The sequence below is a fragment of the Triticum dicoccoides genome, chromosome 5B (assembly GCF_002162155.2).
Source record: "Triticum dicoccoides isolate Atlit2015 ecotype Zavitan chromosome 5B, WEW_v2.0, whole genome shotgun sequence".
NCBI lineage: Eukaryota > Viridiplantae > Streptophyta > Magnoliopsida > Poales > Poaceae > Triticum > Triticum dicoccoides.
Genome location: NC_041389.1, coordinates 260,563,937 through 260,587,187, shown reverse-complemented (window position 1 = coordinate 260,587,187; position 23,251 = coordinate 260,563,937). Strand labels below are relative to the sequence as shown.

Below are 23,251 nucleotides of genomic sequence, written 5' to 3'. Positions count from 1 at the left end.
CCAGGCGGGCTGGGCCGCCTCCTGGCTGGGCCGGCCTGCTGCTGCTGGGCTGCGCAGGGGAGGGGAGGCCCAGGTAAGCCCCTCCTTCTTTTATTTTTGTTTTCTAATTTTTCTGACATTTGTTTTGATTTAATAAATATATTAAATCATTTAATTTCCTTATGCCAATTTTTGCAGGAGCTAGATATATTATTCCAGAGCTCTTTTATAATTGGCATAATTTTTGGACCATATTTCATATATATAGAAATATATTTCCAATGCAAATATTTATCGAATTGATCCAAATGGCCAAAATAAATATCCATGAGCTCCTAAAAATATTGTTTTGATTTTTATCTCTGTCCAATATTTTTAGAGGGCATCATGAGCATTTTCTTGGACCCTTTTGGAGAAATTTTTTATTTGGGTCATTTTCAAAAATGATTCTGAGGGTTTCCACCAATCCTCATTTCAAATTAAATGAAATTTAAATATGATGCACAAATAGCTAGCTAGTCTAAGTCATACCAGACTAGGGATGTGACAAAAGCGACTCCCAAAATTAGGAATCGATCCGCACACCCATTGCCCGATGGGCGATAAAGCGACGATATGGCGAAGCCGGCAAAGGTTGGCTTACCGAGGCAAAGCCCTCGGTCCAGCTAACGTGACGAAGTTGGTCGGCTGGTGACGCCGAAGTCACCGGAGTATATTGATGAAGAAATAGCCAAGTCCCCGGTCTAGCCGAGGTGACAGAGTAGGTCGGTGAGGAGTCGTTGCAGCCGTCATGTCAGCCGAGGTGTTGAAGTAGTTCGGCGTGATGGTTATCGGCTCGATGAAGCAACGGTTCGGCCATGCCGATGCAGGTCGTAACTTGTGACGCGGCCAATGCTGGTTTGATGAAGTGACCATGCGACGATACCGGTGTGCCCGCTCCATGTAATCCGTGGGGCGGCGATGTTGGTGATGATTTATCCTTGGCGATTCCAAACTCTTGTTCGGCTCGCCGAGATGAGGATCCGAAGAAGTCGAGCTTGGCTCAAAAAGCGACGACATGTCTAGCGCAGCTCGATAGCCGTGGAGCTATATTGCCGGACTGGTTTGACACCAGCGTGATGGCTTACCTCAGAGGAGGCTTAAAATTTATGGGCACGTGTTTAAGAACAACGCACAATACCTAAGAAAAAAATTCCTTTAAAAAGGTTGTCCAATATCACGTTCATAAAGAAACATGGATTCGGGTCGGATCCGTATTCATGCAGAAAACAGATCTAAAAAGTGATGCACTAATCGGAAGGTTCCCGAAGTTTGGACGGTCAGATCGAGATGAAATTTTGAGGCGTAGTAGATATGGTAATTCCACAGCAAATGAACGGTTGGATCTTCCAAAGGAGCTCCGAGCTGGGCTCTGGGGACCATGCTCTAAACTCGTCCAGATTCCCGTCCAGGTTTGACAGGGCTCCGGTATATCCTAGATTGCCAGAGATTCCTTTATCGGAACTCGACGAAATTTTCCAGGGTTGTTGTAGACTCAATTCCGCACAATTCCACAGAAGCGATCACTAAAAAGACACTCGAGGAGGCGGTAGCAGCGGATACAAGTTCGATGTCCAGAAAAACAGCATGGTCGCCCGAGGGCAATGTTGACGTTGAGCCCCCGAGCTTCATGGATGATTCCTCCATGATCTTGATAGCGATCGGAGTTGATGTTGATGAAGGCCCTCGTCCGAACATGACGATCGAAGGCAAGGCATAGTCCTTGGTCAAGCCAAGGTTACCAGTCGAGCCGGTGAAGAAGATGTCAACGTCGCAGTTAATCTGCGACGAGCCATTGATCCGTTTGCCGATCACACAGCGGAACTCTCAATAAAAGCACTAGTGCCGGTGTCAAAACCGGCGAATCTCGGGTAGGGGGTCCCGAACTGTGCGTCTAAGGCTAATGGTAACAGAAGACGGGGACACAATGTTACCCAGGTTCGGCCCTCTCGATGGAGGTAATACCCTACTTTCTGCTTGATTGATGTTGATGATATGAGTATTACAAGAGTTGATCTATCACGAGATCGTAGAGGCTAAACCCTAGAAGCTAGCCTATGGTTATGATTGTTGTCATAATAATTGATCGACTAGCCTGACCCTGGTTTATATAATGAACCAGAGGCCTAGGATAACAAGAGTCCTAGCCGAATACGCCGGTGGGGAGGAGTCCTTGTCTTGATCACCAAGTCTTGTGGAATCTTTCTCGTGTATGCATCGGTTATCCGAACTGGCCCATGAGTATACGACCATGGGGGTCCTCGGCCCGATACACCTGTTTGGGAGACGACGTGTTTGAGTACCCCCTAGTCCAGGACACCGTCAGCTGCGTGTCGGGGAGCTCTGCGGCTGCGCGCGCTGTACGACGAAGGGCGACCGAAAGGAGCTCCGTGGCGGCGCCATGGCTGCTGGCCGGCGAGCTCCACACAACAGCTGATGGCCGACGAGCAAGGTGCGGGCGCCCACTCCTCTCGATCTGGAGCACAACCACGAAAAGGATCCGATTGCCTTTTTAATTTGTTTATAGGGACCTGATTGCTTTTCTTAAATATTTACAGGGGCTGATTGATTTTGTAAGAAACACTGACATGTCGGATCCACATGTCAAATAACGGTCAAACAAATAGTCAAACAGATGGTTCTTTTAGGTGCGGGCTCGACATATTATAAACATGTTTAATTTTTAAACAACAGACATTTGGTTTTTTTTAAACAACGAACCACCCACTTGGTAGTTATCTGAGAAAAATTAAAAATCGGTAGTTTTTTGAAACCCTAGCCTGTAAAGTACTCCCTCCGTCCGAAAATACTTGTCATCAAAATAGATAAAAAGAAATGTATGTAGAACTAAAATATGTCTAGATACATCCCCTTTTATCCATTTTGATGACAAGTATTTCCGGACGGAGGGAATAGTAGTTTTATGCTATTTACTCCAAAATTTAACACAAATTAGAGAGGGACTAGTAAACCAGGCAATATCCAATGTCCATCGTGGCGTTGTAAATTCGAGGTAGAGGGAGTATCAACGAGAAAAGGACAAACCATGTCCATCCTGTCGGGACAATATCCACTCACTCCGCGCTGGCCATCTTAAAACATACAGATGCAAATCCTAAACGAGTATTTAAATCCCGAGTTGATTAGAATGACTGTGCGAATCTTTAGTCTAGGTTTGGCATCGATTTCGTCATGGTTGTGGACTTATGGTGTTTGTATCCTTCCTGCGAGCTCCATCCGAACTTTGTACCTCCATGACAAAGCTTCGGAGGTTTCTTTCCGCCGGCCCTCCGGGAGCCATTGCATCCCGCGCCATCCCTTTCAGAGACTCCACTTTTTTCCTGACCTCCACGGCCCTCGCGCCGTCGCCCATGACCAGCTCAACGCACCTCGCCAGCTCCGGCCCGGAGAAGATGCCCTCGCCGTTGCGCTTGTTAGACTGTATTTACATATAGCTTCTGTATATGTCTTGTATATTGTATCGTACATTTTGGTGTACCCCTTATATATATGAGATAGCCACACCCTTAACGGGTGTCGTGCAGTTTCCCAAAACCCTAAGTTTTACATGGTATCAACCCTAACCGATCCTATGTCTTCCATTGCTGCTGCCGCCGCCGCCTCCGCCACCGCGATCGCGCCCAACTCCGTCGCCGCCGTCGCGCCGGCTTCTGTCACGGCGCCTGCGTCGCCGTTCCTCTCCTCGCGTCCCCTGGTTTCGGTCTACACCGGCCAATCTTCGATGGTAGGCGCCTCCTCGGATCAGCCACCGCCGTCGTCACCGGCCGCGCCTCCGCGACCCTGGGGGATCCTTCGTACACCGGTCCGTGGATGGGATCGGCCACCTACGCCCCCCACGGGGCTGCTCCACTCCCGCCCGCAGGCCCCTACGGGGCGGTGCCCGTCCCCGCTGGATCGGCAGCCTACGGCCCGTACGGGGCTGCTCCACTCCCGCCCGCAGGCCCCTACGGGGCGGCGCCCGTCCCTGCCGGATCGGCGGCCTATGGCCCCTACGGGGCCGCTACTTCATCAACGGGCCAGTACGGGGCGCCGCCCTACGCGCCCGCCGCGGCTGCATCTCCTGCCGCTGTTGCAGCGGCGCCCTACGCGCCCTACGCGCCTTCACCTGTCGCCGCGAACGCTGGGTCGGACAGGGCCCCGCCGCCGCCATTGCCCTACGGTGGCTACTATCCTCCGGCCATGGCTGCATCTGGTGGATCATCTCACATGACCTACTACACGGCGCCTCCTCCTGCTGATCATGCCGTGGCCAGCACGCCGTTCTATTTCGCGCATCTGATCCCAGTGAAGCTGACGACGGACAATTATCTGTCATGGCGTGCACAGGTGTTGCCACTTCTCCGCAGTCGCTATCTGGAGGGCTACGTCGACGGTTCCTTGCCGTGTCCTCCACCACATCACCCGGCATACCATGCGTGGGTGGCTCAGGATCAGGCCATACTTTCGGCGATCCAGTCGTCGCTCACCGAGGCGGTGTCCTCCTTGGTTCTCTTCACTGCCACGTCCCAGGAGGCGTGGTCTGCCCTTCACACTAGCTTTGCATCTCAGCAGCAGGCTCGTGCTCACACTCTTCGTACGGAGCTGGGAGAGACCAAGCTTCTTGACCTCAGCATTACCGACTACTTCGGCAAGATGACGCGTCTCGCAGACACTCTAGCCTCCATTGGTCAACCGCTTCGCAAAGAGGACTTCACCACCTTCGTCATGAACGGTCTGGATGACGACTATGATAACCTTGCTGAGAACATCAATGGCCGTGATACTCCACTTGAACCCCGTGAGCTCTACGCCCGCCTCCTTGCCACGGAACAGCGCATCAAGTCCCGCCGTACCAATCCGAGTTTCATGGCTGCCAACGCTGCCACTCGTGGAAAAGGGAAGCCCTTCAAGTCAACTGCAGCGGGCAAAACAGCACCATTGACTTTGCAGGCTCCGCGGTCGCCTGCCGCAGCCCCTTTCCCCACGACCGGGGGTGGTCGTTCGTGTGCCTGCTGCCCTTCTTGTGGCGTTCAGCTCCCTTGTCAACTGTGCAACATCCCAGGTCATGTTGCTTCCCGCTGTCATCGCCGCTTCAAGCAGGACTTCCTCGGCGTCGGCAACAATGGCAAAGGCAACGAGAAACAAGCTGCCTTGGCCACTCATGAGCCTGCTCATCAAGCAGGCCACACTACATCATATCCCATTGATCCAACATGGTATATGGACACGGGCGCTACGAATCATTTGACGGGTGAGATGGGCAAACTCTCAGTTCAGGAGCCATACCGTGGTAATGATCAGGTTCACACCGCCAGTGGAGCAGGTATGCACATATCACATGTTGGTCAGGCCTCTCTTTTAACTCATAAACAGAAATCTCTCCATCTTCGTAATGTCCTTAGAGTTCCTTCTGCTACTCGTAGCCTATTGTCTGTTCCTCATCTTACTCGTGATAACAATGTTTTCACTGAGTTTCATCCTTTTTATTTTTTTATCAAGGATCGGGCCACGAGGGACGTTCTGCTTAGAGGTCGCCTGCGCGATGGATTATATGCACTTGATCTGCCTTCTGCCCCTCGAGCACTCACTGGTGTCCGTGTGTCGCCTACTCATTGGCATGCACGGCTCGGCCATCCTGCCACTCCCATAGTTCGTAGTGTTCTTCATCGTCATAGTCTTCCCGTTGTGTCCAATAAAGATGTTGCCACAGTCTGTGATGCCTGTCAACAAGGCAAGAGTCATCAGCTTTCGTTTTCTGATTCGAGTCGTGTCGTCAAAACTCCACTTGAGCTTATTTATTCTGATGTATGGGGGCATGCCCAAACTTCTGTGAGCGGTCATAATTATTATGTCAGTTTTATTGATGCTTATAGTCGGTTCACTTGGCTTTATCTTATCAAACGTAAATCCGATGTGTTTGATGTGTTCCTGCAATTTCAAGCTCATGTTGAGCGTCTTCTTAAGCATAAGATTATTAATGTTCAGTCAGATTGGGGGGGGTGAATATCACAACCTCAATTCCTTTTTTAATAAGCTTGGGATTTCGCATCGCGTGTCTTGTCCTCATAAACATCAGCAGAATGGCACGGCTGGACGTAAGCATCGTCACATTGTCGAAACCGGTCTCACCTTACTTGCTCATGCATCAGCACCTTTTCGTTTTGGAGTGATGCTTTTTCTACTGCCTGTTTTCTCATAAATAGGCTTCCTACACGTCTCCTTGGGATGAAAACACCACTTGAACTATTGCTTAATGAGGTTCCAGATTATACTTTTCTCAAAGTTTTTGGTTGTGCATGCTGGCCTCATCTTCGTCCTTATAATAAGCACAAGCTCGAGTTTCGGTCCAAACTTTGTGTATTTCTTGGGTATAGCTCTCTTCACAAAGGGTACAAGTGTCTTCATATTCCATCCAACCGTGTCTACATCTCGCGTGATGTTGTGTTTGACGAGAGTGTATTCCCGTTCTCGTCTTTGTCCATAACTCCCACCCCTCCAGCCTCCTCCTTGCAATCCACCCCTCCACTGCCTGCTCAATTTGTTGATATTGCATATTCTCCTGCGTTGTTGCCTAATCATGCTGCAGGAACGGGTCATGGAGTTCGCCTGGAGTTGCTGGAGGAGCCGGAGCCATCAACTGCACCCGACGTGGCGAATGGCCTTGTGCATGCGCCATGCATGCCTGGACTGGGCGCCTCAGCGTCGGCTCCGTCCGTGCCGGCCTCTTCTGAGGTTGGGTCGGTTCCGCCTGGGCCGGCCTTGCCCGGGCTGGTCTCCCCTGCGCCGGCCTCCCCCGAGCCGGTGATTCCATCTGGGCCGGCCTCCCCCGAGCTGGTGCTCCCATCTGGGCCAGCCTCTCCTGAGCCGGTGAGCTCGCCTGGGCTGGGCTGCCGCGCCTCGGTTGGCCTTGAGCCGACTGACTCGCCCATCAAGTCGAGTCTGTCGCCAGGGTCGGCCTCGCCTGGGTCGGCCTCGTCCTCGCCTGTCGCCGCTGCATCGTCACCGGCTGCGTCGGATACTTCTTCATCGCCGGGGCCGTTGCCACTGGTTGCACCACCTGCGGCCGTTCCTCTTCGACCACATACTCGCAGTCGATCCGGTATTGTGTGTCCCAAGCAACGCAAAGATGGGACGGTCGCCTGGCTTGCGACATGTGTTGCTCATGTCAAGGAAGATCCTTCGGCTGAACCGCGTCACTTCCAGGTTGCTCTCGGGATTCCTCATTGGCGTCAAGCTATGGAGCAAGAGTATCAAGCATTGTTGACAAATGGTACTTGGCAGCTTGTTCCTCCGGTCTCTGGTGTCAATGTCATTGATTCCAAGTGGGTCTTCAAGGTTAAGAAGCATGCTGATGGTTCTATTGAACGCTATAAGGCACGGTTAGTGGCGAAAGGGTTCAAGCAAAGGTATGGTCTTGACTATGAGGATACGTTCAGTCCGGTGATCAAACCAACAACTATTCGACTTCTGTTGTCCTTGGCTGTTACTCGGGGCTGGTTTCTTCGTCAGCTGGATGTTCAGAATGCCTTTCCTCATGGTGTTCTGGATGAGGAGGTTTACATGCGTCAGCCCCCTGGTTTTGTTGATCCTGCTCGTCCTCATCATCTGTGTCGCCTGGTCAAGGCGCTCTATGGGTTGAAGCAGGCTCCTCGTGCTTGGCATGCCAGATTGGGCTCTGTTCTTCGGTCACTTGGTTTTGTTCCCTCTACTGCTGACACCACGCTCTTCCTTCTGCATCGACCTCAGGTGACGATGTATCTTCTGGTATATGTTGATGACATCATCCTCATTAGCTCCTCGGATGCTGCTGCTGACCGTCTGATATCTTCCTTGAGTGGAGATTTTGCGGTGAAGGATTTAGGAACGTTGCATTACTTCCTTGGGCTGGAAGTTTCACGTTCTTCTGCCGGTTTGACACTCACACAGCATAAGTATTCGATGGACCTATTGCGACGGGCAGGTATGCTTAAATGCAAACATGTCATGACTCCTATGTCTGCTACTGATCGTCTGTCTGCGTTTGATGGAGATCCTCTCACCTCTGATGACGCCACTGAGTATCGTAGCGTTGTTGGTGGCCTGCAGTACTTAACTATCACTCGGCCAGATCTCTCATATGCAGTCAATCGTGTCTGCCAATTTCTTCATGCTCCTCGGACTTCTCATTGGACAGCGGTGAAGCGGATTCTTCGTTATGTTTGCTTTACTGCCTCATATGGTTTGCTCCTTCAGCCAGCACCGTCTCCTACGCTTTCTGCTTTTTCAGATGCTGACTGGGCTGGTAATCCAGATGACAGGCGATCCACGGGGGGACATGCTGTCTTCTTTGGTCCTAACTTGATCGCCTGGGCTGCTCGCAAACAAGCTACAGTGTCCTGGAGTAGCACCGAAGCAGAATATAAAGCCGTTGCAAATGCTACAGCTGAGATCATATGGGTACAGTCCTTATTGAGAGAGTTGGGAGTTCCTCAAACTCAGCCGCCTGTCCTTTGATGTGATAACATTGGAGCTACATATCTCTCATCTAATCCAGTGTTTCATGCTCGGACAAAGCACATAGAAGTTGACTATCATTTTGTACGGGAACGTGTTGCACAGAAGCTACTCCACATCAAGTTCATCTCCTCCAAAGATCAACTTGCTGACATTTTCACGAAGCCTCTTCCACAACCTCAGTTTGTAGGCTGCAGGCGCAATCTTAACATACTTTGTACTTCAGGGCATAGTTAAGATTGAGGGAAGGTGTTAGACTGTATTTACATATAGCTTCTGTATATGTCTTGTATATTGTATCGTACACCTTGGTGTACCCCTTATATATATGAGATAGCCACACCCTTAACGGGTGTCGTGCAGTTTTCCAAAACCCTAAGTTTTACAGCGCTCTCCCCTAACGCCGGCAGCCCACTCCTCCTCTATCAACATCGCGTTCGTCGGCTGGTCGAACATGCTCGGCGCGGCGACGACAGCCACGCCCAGCGCCATGGCCTCCAGCGTCGAGTTCCACCCGCAGTGGGTGACGAAGCACCCCACGGACGGGTGCGAGAGGACCTCCGGCTGGTCGCACCACTCCACCACCATGCCCTTCCTCTCCTGCATGACGTCCTCGAGGCAGCCGCTCACATCCTCCTGCCGCTTGTCCTTGCGCACCACGAGCAGGTACGGCCGTCCGCACCGCCGCAGCCCGTCCGCGATCTCCTCCATCTGCTGCTTGCTGTACGTCCATATGCTGCCGAACGAGACGTACACCACCGACCTCTCCGGCTGCGCCCCGAGCCACTCCATGTACCTCAACTTGTCGTCACCAGCGTGGTTGAACAGATGGATCCGCGGCTCGGCCGACGACCCGACCACGGGGCCGACGGCGAACAAATCCATGTGCTCCCTCATGGCCGCCAGCGCCGCCGGCTCCAGTTCGTCGAAAGTGTTCACGAGGACCTTGACATTCCGCCTCTGCTCGTCCATGAACTCGAACAGCTCACAGAACACCGCGTTGACGACCTTGCCCACCTCACCTCCGGTCGTGTCGACGAGGAATGACGGGAAGTCACGGATCCTGAGAGGCCGGCTCAGCCCGGGCAGAGTCAGCTCGTACGCGGGGTCGGCAGCGTGGGACGCGATGAGCTCGCCGTAGCCGTGGAAGTAGTGGTAGTAGGTGGCGAGGACGGTTGCCGGCTGTATCCAAAACAAGGCCAACGGGATGGCGTGCTCCCGCGCGACGTCCAGTGCCCAGGGGAGCATCATGCTGCACATGATGCACGTAACGGGCCGGCCGCGGGAGGCGAGGCGCGCGACGACCGCAAAGAGGCTCTCGGCGGACGCGCGGCGGCGGCGCGCCCTCTCCTCGGGGCCCCTGGCGGTGGTGCCGTCGTCGACGCCGTCGGAGAAGGGAACGCAAGAGATGGCACCGTCTGCGGCCTCCGCCCCCTCCGGCTCGCCGTTGCCGGACGAACGGAACATGCGGCGGTGGGTGAACAGGGGGACCGAGAGCGTGGCGAGGACGGGGCCTGAGCCGTCTGCATCGTGTAGCTGCACGAGGCGACGCGCGAGGACGCGGCACGGGTTGAGGTGGCTCTGGATGCCGTAGGCCACGATGAGGAAGTGGGGGCGCCCGCCGTCGCCTCGGCCGTGCTGCTGGCGTTCCGCGTCGGCCATGACAAGGCAAGTCGATCGGGTAGTGTGTGTGCCGCGTGTGTGTGACGCTCTTAAAAGGTTGGGAAAATCGTCGAGCTGGAAAGAGTCAGAGTGAGTGTGACCGTGAGCGTGCTTGAAGACGAAGCTTACCAATCGCCACCAGCTCGCTGAATTCCTTGATCGGGTCAACAATGGTGAGGTCAGCGCTGATGGTACGCTGGCTGACAAGTCCGAGCACTCGATCTAGCAGGAGAAGCGAAGTGGAAAATTGAGCGGACCGCACCAACCCAGCCAGCCAGCGAGTGACACCTCACAATGTTTGCACAACGCTAACGCTCACGGGTGTGGTGTGAGCCAAACCCGCTCACACGTCCTACAAGAACGTGTTTGGTTGTCTGCATGAGGCCCAACCACGCCCGTACGGAAAGGGAACGACTGTTTGGTTGACTGGTTTTACTATTGTGCCTGCATAGCACGAAAGTTAAAGCACTTCTGGGCCTGGCTCGCTGGGAACGCTCAAATCGGCAGTTTCTGTCCAGCCAGGCCGAGCGGAAGCGCAGCGAGCGGGCCCTGCACGAGGAGAAACAGGAGGGATGCGAGCTGTTTACGTGGTGTTTTCTTCAACCTCCACTAAGCTCCTCCCCAATCTCCTCTTTTCCATGCCCCTCTGATCTACATAACGATGCTTCGGTTTAAGGTAAGCTCTACATGAAAAAGATGCACCTCGATGCTACGGTTTCATTGAGGCGACCGGTTCGTAGTTTCGTTGGCCGTAAGTTTTTAATCTTGTGTTCCCGTTTGGAGCTATTCTGGACGAATTTTATCAGATTCATCGCGCACGATCGATCATTTCAAATTTCCTTTGACCAACAGCCTAATCTCCCAGTTCCTCACAACATTCGTGTTGTAAGTTTTTGGTTTGGACGATCATAACTTCATCTCTCTTTGAACAACAGTCTACTGCACTGACGCCGCCATGTCGAGTTCCTCTGTCCTCTGCTCAGAGCCCTCTTATTCGTCCCTCTCGACGCCGAACCCATTCCCCTTGATCTCCTTCCCGTGTGCTACTACACTAGAGTCATTTCCGGCGTCGCTCATCTCGGCCTACTCTGTTCGTCCTCCTACTGCACTGACGCTGCAATGGCGCGCACACTGCTTTTTTGTCTCCTCTGCCTCCACGCACACTGCAGTTCGCCGCGCCGCCGACGGGGTCGATCATCTTCGTCTCCTCTCTCTCGCCCTACTATACTGGAGTCGTTTCCGGCATCGATCATCTCGGCCTCCTCTCTCGTCCACTGCACTGACGATACCATGGCACGAGCACTGCATTCTCCTCCTGTGTCGACTGTCTTTGCGCGAGCACCGCAACTAGTTCGTCGATGGTATCGCTCGCTGTGCCGCCGACGGGGTCGCTCGTCCACGACTCCATGCTCGTCATGTCGGACACGGCGCCACGACCACTATCCACCGCAGTCGCCATTGTCCTGCGCACACTGCATTTCTTCTCCCCCTCCCTCTGCTAGCTCTTAACCCTGTGTGCTAAGTGCAAGTGCTAACTCTTAATCATACCTCATGCGTGCAACCAAACACCATGTTCATGTGCCACTTGGCCAATGCAGTCAACCAAACAAAGTGCACTTGCGTATTACCTAATGCAGCGACCCTAGATGCAGGCAACCAAACAACTTGCAGATGATGCATTTGAGGCTGTTTTTGCTCAACCAGGCTGGGTTGAGATGTGTATACAATGCAACTACTGTTCACTACTTCAACCAAACACGCCCTAACACACAGACTGCGCCACGTCACCGCATGCATGCATGTGGGAACCTTTATGAATTTTCAGTTTTTAAAATGTTTTATCTTTTAAATGAAAAATCCGATTGAGGATCCATTTTCATCATTATATCCCTCGCGACGAGATCTTCAAAACTAGATCCCATATCAATATATTTTGATGAATTTTTTGGGGTTAAAAAATTGCCATGTCTATTGCACATAAATTGTCATGATGTTTACACTGAAATTGTCATTATATGTTTCAGCTATTTTATTCTACATTTAAAAGTAAATTTTGACATATTATAAAACAGTGAATTATGAAACTAGACTTGCCATGAACCATAAACTAAAATTGCCATGATACACGCACTTAAAATTGCCATGGTCTATACAAAAAATAATTTTTCATGGTCAAAGTACTCGAAATGCGATCATCAAAAAACCTAAAATTACCATGCTCTACAAACTAAAATTGCCACATGGCAACTTTAGTTTAAGTACCATGGCAACTACAGTGTAAACATCATGACAACGTTTGGGCAAAAGAAAAATTCGTCAAAACATATCAACATGGGGTTTAAAGATCTCGTCGAGACGGATTTAATGGTGAAAACGGATTTTTAATTCAATTTTTTAATTAGGAGATAAAACATACCGAAAACCAAAAAGATTCCTGCTGATGTCATCTGTTCATACGTGGCAAAATGAGTGGTGATGGAGGCGTGTGGACAATGTGCAAGATGCCATACGTGTAGGCGTTCGTTTTTTCGTTTGTATAAAGAACTTTTCCCTTGTTTACGAAATATAGGATTTCAGCCAACCACTATGTAACTTTACATGCATGAGCACCAACCCTAATGTAACCCTAATATGACAGACCCAATCTCTCTCTTCTCTCACACAATAAATCTAATATTTTCTTTCTACTTGACTAATTTAAAACATTCATATCTTTTAAATCATACATTTGTTGTTGAAACTTTTTTATAATTGAACTCCTTACACCAAAAGTTTAAAATGAGACTAATATTTGATATTTTTCAACCATGTTTAAATTTGAACATATATTTCACATTTTGAAATAATCAGTTTCACACTGATACATTATAATTTCACTTTCTATAGTTACTATTTCACAATCCTAAACCTACATTTTCACTTTTCACTCAACTTGTTTCACAACCATGGGAGGAGATTTGCAAACCAGAATCATGGTGGTCTAAGGGTATTTGGCCATACTACCCATAACCAAGCCCTACTTATGAAACACCTCCACAAATTCCTCAACACAAAATATATTCCTTGGGTACACATAATTTGGGAAGCTTACTACTCCAACAACCTACTTGGTGACAGAATGGTGGGAACATTTTGGTGGAAATCAATTCTCAAGTTACTTCCCACCTACAACCCTAGCCGCCTCCTCCTCCCAACCCTAGCCGCCCCTCCTCCTCACCCCCTCCCCTCCTTCCTCCCTCGCCGCTACCTGAGGCAGCCGTCGGGCAAGCCCGGGGCGCCAAGGATGGTGGTGCGGGGCCTCGGTTACCTTGCTCCTATGTGGGGAACCCCGGATCTAGAGCAGCGGCTCCATTGGCAAGGCACGGCCGGCTAACAGCCGTGCGGGTGGTGGATCCGGCGTCCTGGCCATGCGGGCGGCCGACAGCAGTTTCTCCGGTGGTTGGTGTGCGTGATCTGGCGCGTCCCTTCCTCCCCTGTTCGTTGTGCGGGCCAACCTGGTCGGGCCGCGCTTCCTCTTGGTCGCCGGTTCTGTACAGGAGGTGCTGCTGGTGGAGGAGATCTAGATCGGGCGAAATCCCTGGCCGGCCATGACCGACCGTGCTGACGGTGACGCTTGAGGGCGTCGTCTCCCTCCTTGGAGGCGTCGGTATGGACTGATCTCATCACTTCACCTTCCGCTAGGTTTCCCGGGCGAAATCCATAACCGTGTTTGGCGGCGACGGTGCTCACGGCGCTGTTCCCTTCCTGAAGGCGTCGCTTTAAAAACCTTGGGGTTGGGTGGCGCTTGTGGGTGGTGGGCGACAGCGGTGGTGCGGCCCTTTCCTGGCATGGATTTATGTCCATTTCTTGGAGATGGAGTCGCGTAGGTGGAGGCCGTCGGCTGGCATCGTGGTGGCATCAATGGCGGAGGACCTGCCAAGGCTTGAGTAGGTGGATGTCATCGTTTGGCGTGTGGTGGCGTCGATGGCGGAGGACCTGTCAAGGTTGTCACCTCAATCTGCTTTGAAGATGGACCAGTGGAAGATGGCGGCGACGACACATGTGAGTGCGTCAGACCGATTTGAGCCCTGGACCCGGCAGATGGCTCGGCCGGGGCCTCTGGCTTTAGATGTTAGGCTTAGGTGAGAGGTATGGGTATGTGGCCCAGCTTGCGCCCCTTCATCATTTGGATAGGAGTAGCGGCAGATGCTGCCAAGATGGAGGATTCTGGAATATTGTTGTTATACTTTGTAAGGTCCTCAAGAATCATCAATAAAATGGCCGTATGCATCTTCGAGATGCAGAGGCCGTGGGTCATCCTCCTTTTCGAAAAAAACAAGCAATTGGTTGTGTGCTGGGTTTTCTTTTGAAATAAAACATCCTCTTTATTTATTAGAAATAATGGTTACATCATTATAAGAAAATTTACAATATCATTCATAGGTTCCTCGAAACAATTCCTTGTCTCGGAAAATTTAGCTAACCTAGCAATTTTAGGAGCTACTTTGTTTGCCTCCCTATTACAATGTTCAAATCTAATTAACGAAAAATCACAAGCCATAAAATAACAATCATCGAATTCAGTAGCCACAGCTCCCGCTAAATGTCCTCCATTCTTCATTGTATCAATTACTTCCAGATCGTCAGGGTTAACAACAAGACGGTTGCTTCCCGCCTTTTGTGCAAGTAATATGTCAAATCGTAGTGCCATGGCTTCTGCTATTAAACACCTACACACTGATGACCCACAAGTATAGGGTATCTATCATAGTCCTTTTGATAAGTAAGAGTATCGAACCCAACGAGGAGCAGAAGGAAATGACAAGCGGTTTTCATCAAGGTATTCTCTACAAGCACTGAAATTATCGGTAAAAGATAGTTTTGTGATAAGATAATTCGTAACGGGTAACAAGTAACAAAAATAGACAAGGTGCAGCAACGTGGCCCAATCCTTTTTGTAGCAAAGGACAAGCCTGGACGAACTCTTATATAAAGCAAAGCGCTCCCGAGGACACATGGGAATTATTGCCAAGCTAGTTTTCATCATGCTCATATGATTTGCGTTCGTTAGTTTGATAATTTGATATGTGGGTGGACTGGTGCTTGGGTGCTGCCCTTCCTTAGAAAAGCCTCCTATTTATGATTAACCCCTCTCGCAAGCATCTGCAACTATGAAAGAAGAATTAAGGTAAACCTAACCATAGCATGAAACATATGGATCCAAATCAACCCCATACGAAGCAACGCATAAACTAGGGTTTAAGTTTCTGTCACTCTAGCAACCCATCATCTACTTATTACTTCCCAATGCCTTCCCCTAGTCTCAAATCATGGTGAAGTGTCATGTAGTCGATGTTCACATAACACCACTGGAGGAAATACAACATACATCTCATCAAAATATCGAACAAATACCAAATTCACATGATTACTTATAACAAGACTTCTCCCATGTCCTCAGGAACAAACGTAACTACTCACAAAGCATATTGATGTTCATAATCAGAGGAGTATTAATTATCATTAAGGATATGAACATATGATATTCCACCGAATAAACCAACTAGCATAAACTACAAGGAGTAATCAACACTACTGGCAACCCACAGGTACCAATCTGAGGTTTTGAAACAAAGATTGGATACAAGAGATGAACTAGGGTTTGAGAGGAGATGGTGCTGGTCAAGATGTTGATGGAGATTGACCCCCTCTCGATGAGAGGATTGATGGTGATGACGATGGTGATGATTTCCCCCTCCCGGAGGGATGTTTCCCCGGCAGAATAGCTCCGTCGGAGCCCTAGATTGGTTCTGCCCAGGTTTCGCCTCGAGACGGCGGCGCTTCGTCTCGAAAGCTTCATTCTTATTTTTTTTCCAGGTCAAAACACACCATATAGCAGAAGATGGGCGTCGGAGGCCTACCAGGGGGGCCACAAGGATGGGGGTGCACCCAGGGGGTAGGGCGCGCCCTCCACCCTTGTGGCTGGCTGGTGGGCCCCCTCTGATTCTTTCTTCGCGCAATATCTTTATTTATTCCAAAACTGATCTCCATGAAGTTTCATGACTTTTGGAGTTGTGCAGAATAGGTCTCTAATATTTGCTCCTTTTCCAATCAAGAATCCCAGCTGCCGGCATTCTCCCTCTTCATGTAAACCTTATAAAATAAGAGAGAAAAGGCATAAGTATTGTGATATAACGTGTAATAACAGCCCATAATGCAATAAATATCAACATGAAAGCATGATGCAAAATGGATGTGTCAACCCCCCCCCCCCAAGCTTAGACCTTGCTTGTCCTCAAGCGAAAGACGATATCGAAAATTATGTCCACATGTTTACAGATAGAGGTGTTGATAAAATAAAATACGGACATGAGGGCATCATGATCATCTTTAAAACAGCAACATATATTGTCATATGATTTTCTTATGCTAAAGTAACAATTCATTCACAAGGTAAAGTATGAATTAAAAACTTCATTGAAAACTAACAAACTATAATCTCAGTCATTGAAGCAATTGCGATTTATCATAACATCGGAAAGAGCCTATATAAGAGCTTTTCAGCAAGTCCACATACTCAACTATCATTTAGTCTTTCACAATTGCTAACACTCACGCGATACTTATGGGTACAAAGTTTCAATCAGACACAGAGAAAGATAGGGGCTTATAGTTTCGCCTCCCGACCTTTTACCTCAAGGGTAATGTCAACAATAATATATATACATAAACACTATTCTGATCACGGGATCAGAATAATATTGTGATCACAACCTGAACTGCCTGAGTAACGCGCCTGAACTTTCCTCTGTACTGGGTTGAACTTCAGCTAAAAAGTTTCCAAATGGGGCTTGCGATATACCGTTGGAAAGCTATGGACACCAATATCATGATCCAAGTTAAGTTTTTGGCAAAATGTAAGCGGTTTAAGAGCGGTTTTGAAAACCGTTTTTTCTTCATACGAAAAACGTGAATCGTATTTTCGATCGCATTTCTAAACCTTTTATTGGAATGAGGTAAATAATATAGCATTGGAAAGCTGCTGCAAAACCGCTCCTTCGACATGTTGAAAGTTTTCTCTAATTCCCTATGGATAAAGAGTAATTTTGAAAATCGTAAAATTTCGCAAACCGAACAGCCGAATCGTATTTTCAATGTAATTTCTAAACGGCTAATCCATTTGAGGCAAATGATATGGCATTGGAAAGCTTGTGAAAATGCGCTACTTTTTCATATTAAAAGTTTTTTCTAATTTGGAACGGTTTAAAAGTAATTCAGAAAACGATACAAGTTCCACTGAGTTCGTATTTTCAAGATAATTTTTTAACCGTATGGCCAAATGCAACAAATAATACGGTGTTGGAAAGCTTGAGAAAATGCAAAACTTTTTTGTATATATTGTTTCTCCTAATTCCTTACAGTTTTAAGTAAAATTGAAAAATGGCTAAAAACGTATTTTTGGCATAATTTCTACATACTTTACCGAAATGGGGCAAATAATATACCGCTGAAAAGCTATGAAAAATGCGAAACTTTTTCATGTTGATGGTTTTCTCTGATTCCTAGCCATTTTCAAGTAAGTATGAAAATGGCGAGATCATTCGTTCTGCCTTTATCGCGAAACTGATTCTTCGAAAATGCATCGCGTGAAGAACCTGAACTTCTCGGCACATGTACTTGAACTTCACTCTGTTTTTCACGTGCTTTTTTTGCTCGTATATCTCTATCCACTGCTCCTAGCTCTCCATCCACTCACCAGAATTGAGCAAGTGATATACTGATGGAAAGCTGCTGTAAACACACAACTTTCCCGTGTTGGTCATTTTTTCATACTCGCAATGATTTTAAAAGTTTTTCATCTGAAGTTCATTCGGTGTAGTAGTTGAACTTCATGTTGTTTTCACGTTGAACTTCTGTGACGTATTTTTGTTTGTACGCGCGTCTGAACTTCTCTCTGTACGAACCCGACCTTTGGGCTATCTTCGCAACCGTGCCTTCTACCGCGAGTTTTTCTGGTTAGTCGTGTTCCATGTGATGTAAGTGTAATCTTCAAATGATTTTAGCAACTAAATACTCATTTTAGATACGAATCTCACTCATAGGCGGATTTTGCACTCGGGTCGTGAAGAACTCACATTTTTTGCGAGTTTACTGCCTGAGTTGTTCGACCTGAACTTCCCCCTGTGCTAGGTTGAACTTCTCGAGACATTGCCCAAATAGGGCTTGCTATATACCGTTGGAAAGCTATGGACACGATTATCATGACCCAAGTTAAATTTTTCGCAAAATGTAAGCGGTTTAAGAGCAGTTTTGAAAACCGTTTTTTCTTCACACAAAAAACGTGAATCGTAATTTCGATCGCATTTCTAAACCGTTTATCGGAATGAGGCAAGTAATATGGCTTTGGAAAGCTTCTGCAAAACCGCTCCTTCCACATGTTGAAAGTTTTCTCTAATTCCCTACGGTTAAAGAGTAATTTAGAAAATTGTAAAATTTCACAAACCGAACAGCCGAGTTCGTATTTTTGATGTCATTTCTAAACGGCTAAACCAATTGAGGCAAATGTTATGGCGTTGGAAAGCTTATGAAAATGCGCTACTTTTTCATGTAGAAAGTTTTTTCTAATTTTAAACGGTTTAAAAGTGATTTAGAAAACGGTACAAGTTTCACCAAGTTCGTATTTTGGATCTATTTGTTTAACCCTATGTCCGAATGCAACAAATGATATGGCGTTGGAAAGCTTGAGGAAATGCGAAACTTTTTGGTATATATTATTTCTCCCAATTACTTACTGTTTTATGTCAGTTTTCAAAATGGCTAAAAACGTATTTTCACTGTAATTTCCACAAACTTTGTTGGAATGGGGCAAATAATATATACCGTTGAAAAGCTAAGGAAAATGCGAAACTTTTTCATGTTGATGGTTTTCTGTGATTCCCTGCCGTTTTCAAGTAATTTTGAAAACGGCGAGATCATTCGTTCTGCCTTTATTGCGAAACAGATTCGTGAAAAATGCATCGCGTGAAGTACCTGAACTTCTCGGTATGAAACCTTGAACTTCACTCTGTTTTTCACGTGCTTTTTTTGCCCGTAGCTCTCCATCTACGCACCGGAACACTCACCGGAATTGAGTAAGTGATATACCGATGGAAAGCTTGTGTAGACACACAACTTTCCCGTGTTGATCGTTTTTTCATACTCGCGAAGGTTTTAAAAGTTTTTCATGTGAAATTCATTCAGTGTAGTAGTTGAACTTCTTGCTGTTTTCACGTTGAACTTCTGTGACGTATTTACGTTTGTAATTTTACTCATCCATTCATTAGTGTTACACAAATGATTTTTTCCTTTTGTACAAACCCTTCTCACAATAATTTTTTTAACTTTCTCCGACCGAGGACTTGAACTTACACAAATGATATTCCTGTCGTTTTGAAGCAAATTAAAAATGACAAGATCATGATTTCTGCCTTCATCGCGAATGGAAATGCACTGCGTGCAGTAGTTGAACTTCTCGAGCATATCTGTTTGAACTTCACTCTGTTTTTGACGTGTTATTTTTTGACATGCTATTTTTCGCACTGCGTGAAGCAGTTGAACTTCTAGGGCATGTCTATTTGAACTTCACTCTGTTTCACTTTATTTGTATTTTTCTTGTATGAAATACACACCATGTAGTACGTGAACTTCCGTTTGTTATCACTTTTGAACTTCTCTCTGGTTTGAGAGAATTATTTTAAAACACAAAAAACAATATATTTTTTAATGTATTTTGGACATCTAAATACACGGTGAACCTCTCTCACAAGAATTTTTTGAACTTTTCCTCGCTGAGCAATTGAACTTCTATGAGTTGTTTTTAAAAGTGCAGAAAATGGTGCCGTGTTTTTTATTTTTTCAACAGGTAAATCCTAGGTTTTAATAAACTTCGAACTTCTGTGTTATTTCAATTTGAACTTCACCTTTTTTATATTTTGAGTAACAAACTGTATTTGATTTTTATACGGAAAAAATAGAACATGGAAATACAAGATGAGCCTCTCTCGTAAGAATTTTTGAACTTCCCCCGATAGAGCACTTGAACTTCTTACAACAAACCTTTTAAGCTTTTAATTTTCTATACTTTTATTCTCATCTGAAATGCATTCCTTGCAGTAGTTGAACTTCTCGTTACATTCACCTTCAACTTCTGTCACGTATTTTTGTTCAACCTCTCCCACACAAGAATTTTTGAATTTTCTCGGGCTGAGCACTTGAACTTCTAGCAACAAAACTTTCAGTGTTTGCTTTTCATTCTTTTTTTAATACAAAACGCACACCATGTAGTACATGAACTTCTAGCAGTTATCTACCTAAACTTCTCTCGGCTACGTGAAAATATCTAAAAAAATTATGAATTTTAATCTGAATTTCTCAATCCTTTTTTGATTAAATTTTGAAGCGCTCTATTTTTAAAAGTTGACCTTCTAGTTATTTTGTTTTTGAACTTCTTGTTTCCATTCTTCAATAACGAGGAAAATCTGAGTTTTCTACAATCATCGAACTTCTCCATCTTTTTAATATGGACTTCCTGGTTTTATTTTCTGAATCTTTTTTATGAAATTTTGAAGCGCTCTATTATTAAAAGTTGAACTTCTTGTTATTTAATTTTTGAACTTCTTGTTTCCATTCTTTAATAACGAGGAAAATCTGAGTTTTCTATAATCATGGAACTTCTCCATCTTTTTAATATGAATTTCCTGGTTCATTTTCTTAATCTTTTTTATGAAATTTTGAAGCGCTCTATTATTAAAATTTGAACTTCTTGTTATTTAATTTTTGAACTTCTTGTTTCCATTCTTTAATAACGAGGAAAATCTAAGTTTTCTATAATCATCAAACTTCTCCATCTTTTTAATATGGACTTCCTGGTTTATTTTCTTAATCTTTTTTATGAAATTTTGAAGCGTTCTGTTTTTAAAAGTTGAACTTCTTTGTTTTTTTATTTTTGAACTTCTTGTTTTCATTTTTAATAACGAGGAAAATCTGGATTTTCTATAATCATCGAACTTCTCCATCTTTTTAATATGAACTTCCTGATTTTATTAATTTTTACATCGAAGACATGTTGAATGACGTATTATTTTTTCCATGTAGTCTCGTGGTTTCTAAGAATTAAATGAAATTAAAAATTATAAAATTAAACGGGCCCGGTTATCTATAGGCATAAGAAGAAGAAAAACGAACATCAAATCAGAAGAATACCTAACAAAATTTTGTTTTTATATTTTTCTACCTTTGTACAAATGTTATATTCTTCTTTGGGGCATAAATACTAACACTTGTGGTGCACATGAGCTGGCTAAAAACTATGAAACTCTCTTCATTTTTGTGTCTGCACAACACGCATGTGCACTAGTGTATGCATGCACAACGCACACACACACCACTAGTACAATGCACACACTCATCACTAGCACACAGACAGAAAAGAACTATAGGCAGCCACACATTTTTAAATGAAACAATAGCACATACTAACTTTTTGTTGCATGAAGAAATAAACACATACATATCTATGTATCCTCATAGGAGCATTTGAACAAACATGTACAGTCGATAGCACATCACAAATCTGAAGGATCCAAAAGTGCCTGTGGACGGCAAAGGCAAAAACGGCTGGAACCGACCCAGACAACATTGGCAAAAGGGCGTCGGTGGCACGAACGGTACGCACACCATGAGTGCCAGCCACAGGACACGCCAACAGCTAGAGCAATAGCTGTGAGGATTTGTGGTGACAGCGAACAGAAGTACATTATCACAATTCACAACCATAGAAAAATTGTTACTCCCTATCATAGGGCCCTGCAAAATATACATAGGCATAGTCCAGTGTAAAAACTTCAGAAAATCAACAAATTGAACTTCTAGAGGGCCAGATGCTGACCTTTTTGTTTGTTTCGCCCTTTTTTGGCAACTGTTTGTTTCAGCGTTGATGACCGATACTTGACGAGAGCCAGATGCGGCCCTGCAGCTTGACAAATACCGGGAGACTGCAATGGCAGAAAAGCAGAACTGGTGGATGGGTGGATGGATGACGAACAACCGTCAAACCATCAGACACCAGTGCATTTGTGTGGAGTGCCCTGCATCTTGGAGCAAGCGAACAAAGAGCTTTTGTTGGACTGAACTTGATTCTACCAATGGTTTCATCTATCTATCTCTGGTGGATGCAGTTACAAAATAATGACGCAGAGCTTCTTCTTGAGAGAACAACAAAAAATGGACGGAATCATACACACATGGAGGATCAATTGCCATGGACCGATCAACCACAGAAGCTCATAATATATCATCGATGATCCTAGTAGTATTTTCACTTGGCTACTAACAATGGCAGCATTACCTCTAGCCGTCCGTCCACCGCACTCGGGCAACATCTTCTTATTCTTATTATTTTCAACTTCAGCATGTCCGATTCACCAAAGCAAACCAAAAACAGCATCCCTCATCGTCGCAGATCCTAGACTGCTGTCAATCCTCATTGATGCATTTTTGGGGATAAACTGGGAAGAAAACCAACCTGTGAATGAAACTAATGAACCAAAAACAACAGTTTTTGCGCCTGCATATATAGTTGAACTTCAGTCATCAAAATCACTTAGAGAATAGGAATTGAAGATTTGATATGGATACTATACAACTGTAGGGAACAACAGAAAGTGAGACCGAGAGAGGTTGGAGCTTGGGTCGTAGATGTGCTGGGCGGCCAAACGCATGGTGCCTCCAAGAGGAGCACACAGGTGCGACGCGTGCTCACACGGGCAGAGATGAACGTCCTGAGGAAGCGAAGTTGAACGGCCTGGCCGCTACGGCGCCGGCTGTAGGTGGTGGTGCCAAAAACAGCGCAGGGCAGGTGGTGGCCGCTGACACGCTAGTGGTGGTGCCACGCCCGGTGATGGGACCACAGTGGAAGCAGGTGAAGGGAAGCATGGGGTGGGGCCGGTGATGTCGCTCAGGAGATTGCGGGGAGGGGCGCCGACGTCGTTCGGGGAATGGCGGGGTGGGGTGGCGGCGGCGCGCGTGGATGGTAGGGTGGGGCGGCGGTGCACGCGTGGAT

The 23,251-nt window shown here is 46.7% G+C and overlaps 1 protein-coding gene across 1 annotated transcript; it reads right to left on the bottom strand.

Moving 5' to 3' along the window:
* Window positions 1-8,512: 8,512 nt before the first annotated feature.
* LOC119308308 (crocetin glucosyltransferase, chloroplastic-like) lies at window positions 8,513-10,178 on the bottom strand. The gene has a single exon (XM_037584413.1). The coding sequence runs from the start codon at window positions 10,171-10,173 to the stop codon at window positions 8,887-8,889; it is 1,287 nt and encodes a 428-aa protein (XP_037440310.1). The 5' UTR covers window positions 10,174-10,178; the 3' UTR covers window positions 8,513-8,886.
* Window positions 10,179-23,251: the final 13,073 nt, after the last annotated feature.

What these genes read in the sequence shown, in the direction of transcription:
- LOC119308308 (XM_037584413.1), bottom strand. Translation starts at nt 10,173, where the DNA reads ATGGCCGACGCGGAACGCCAGCAGCACGGCCGAGGCGACGGCGGGCGC.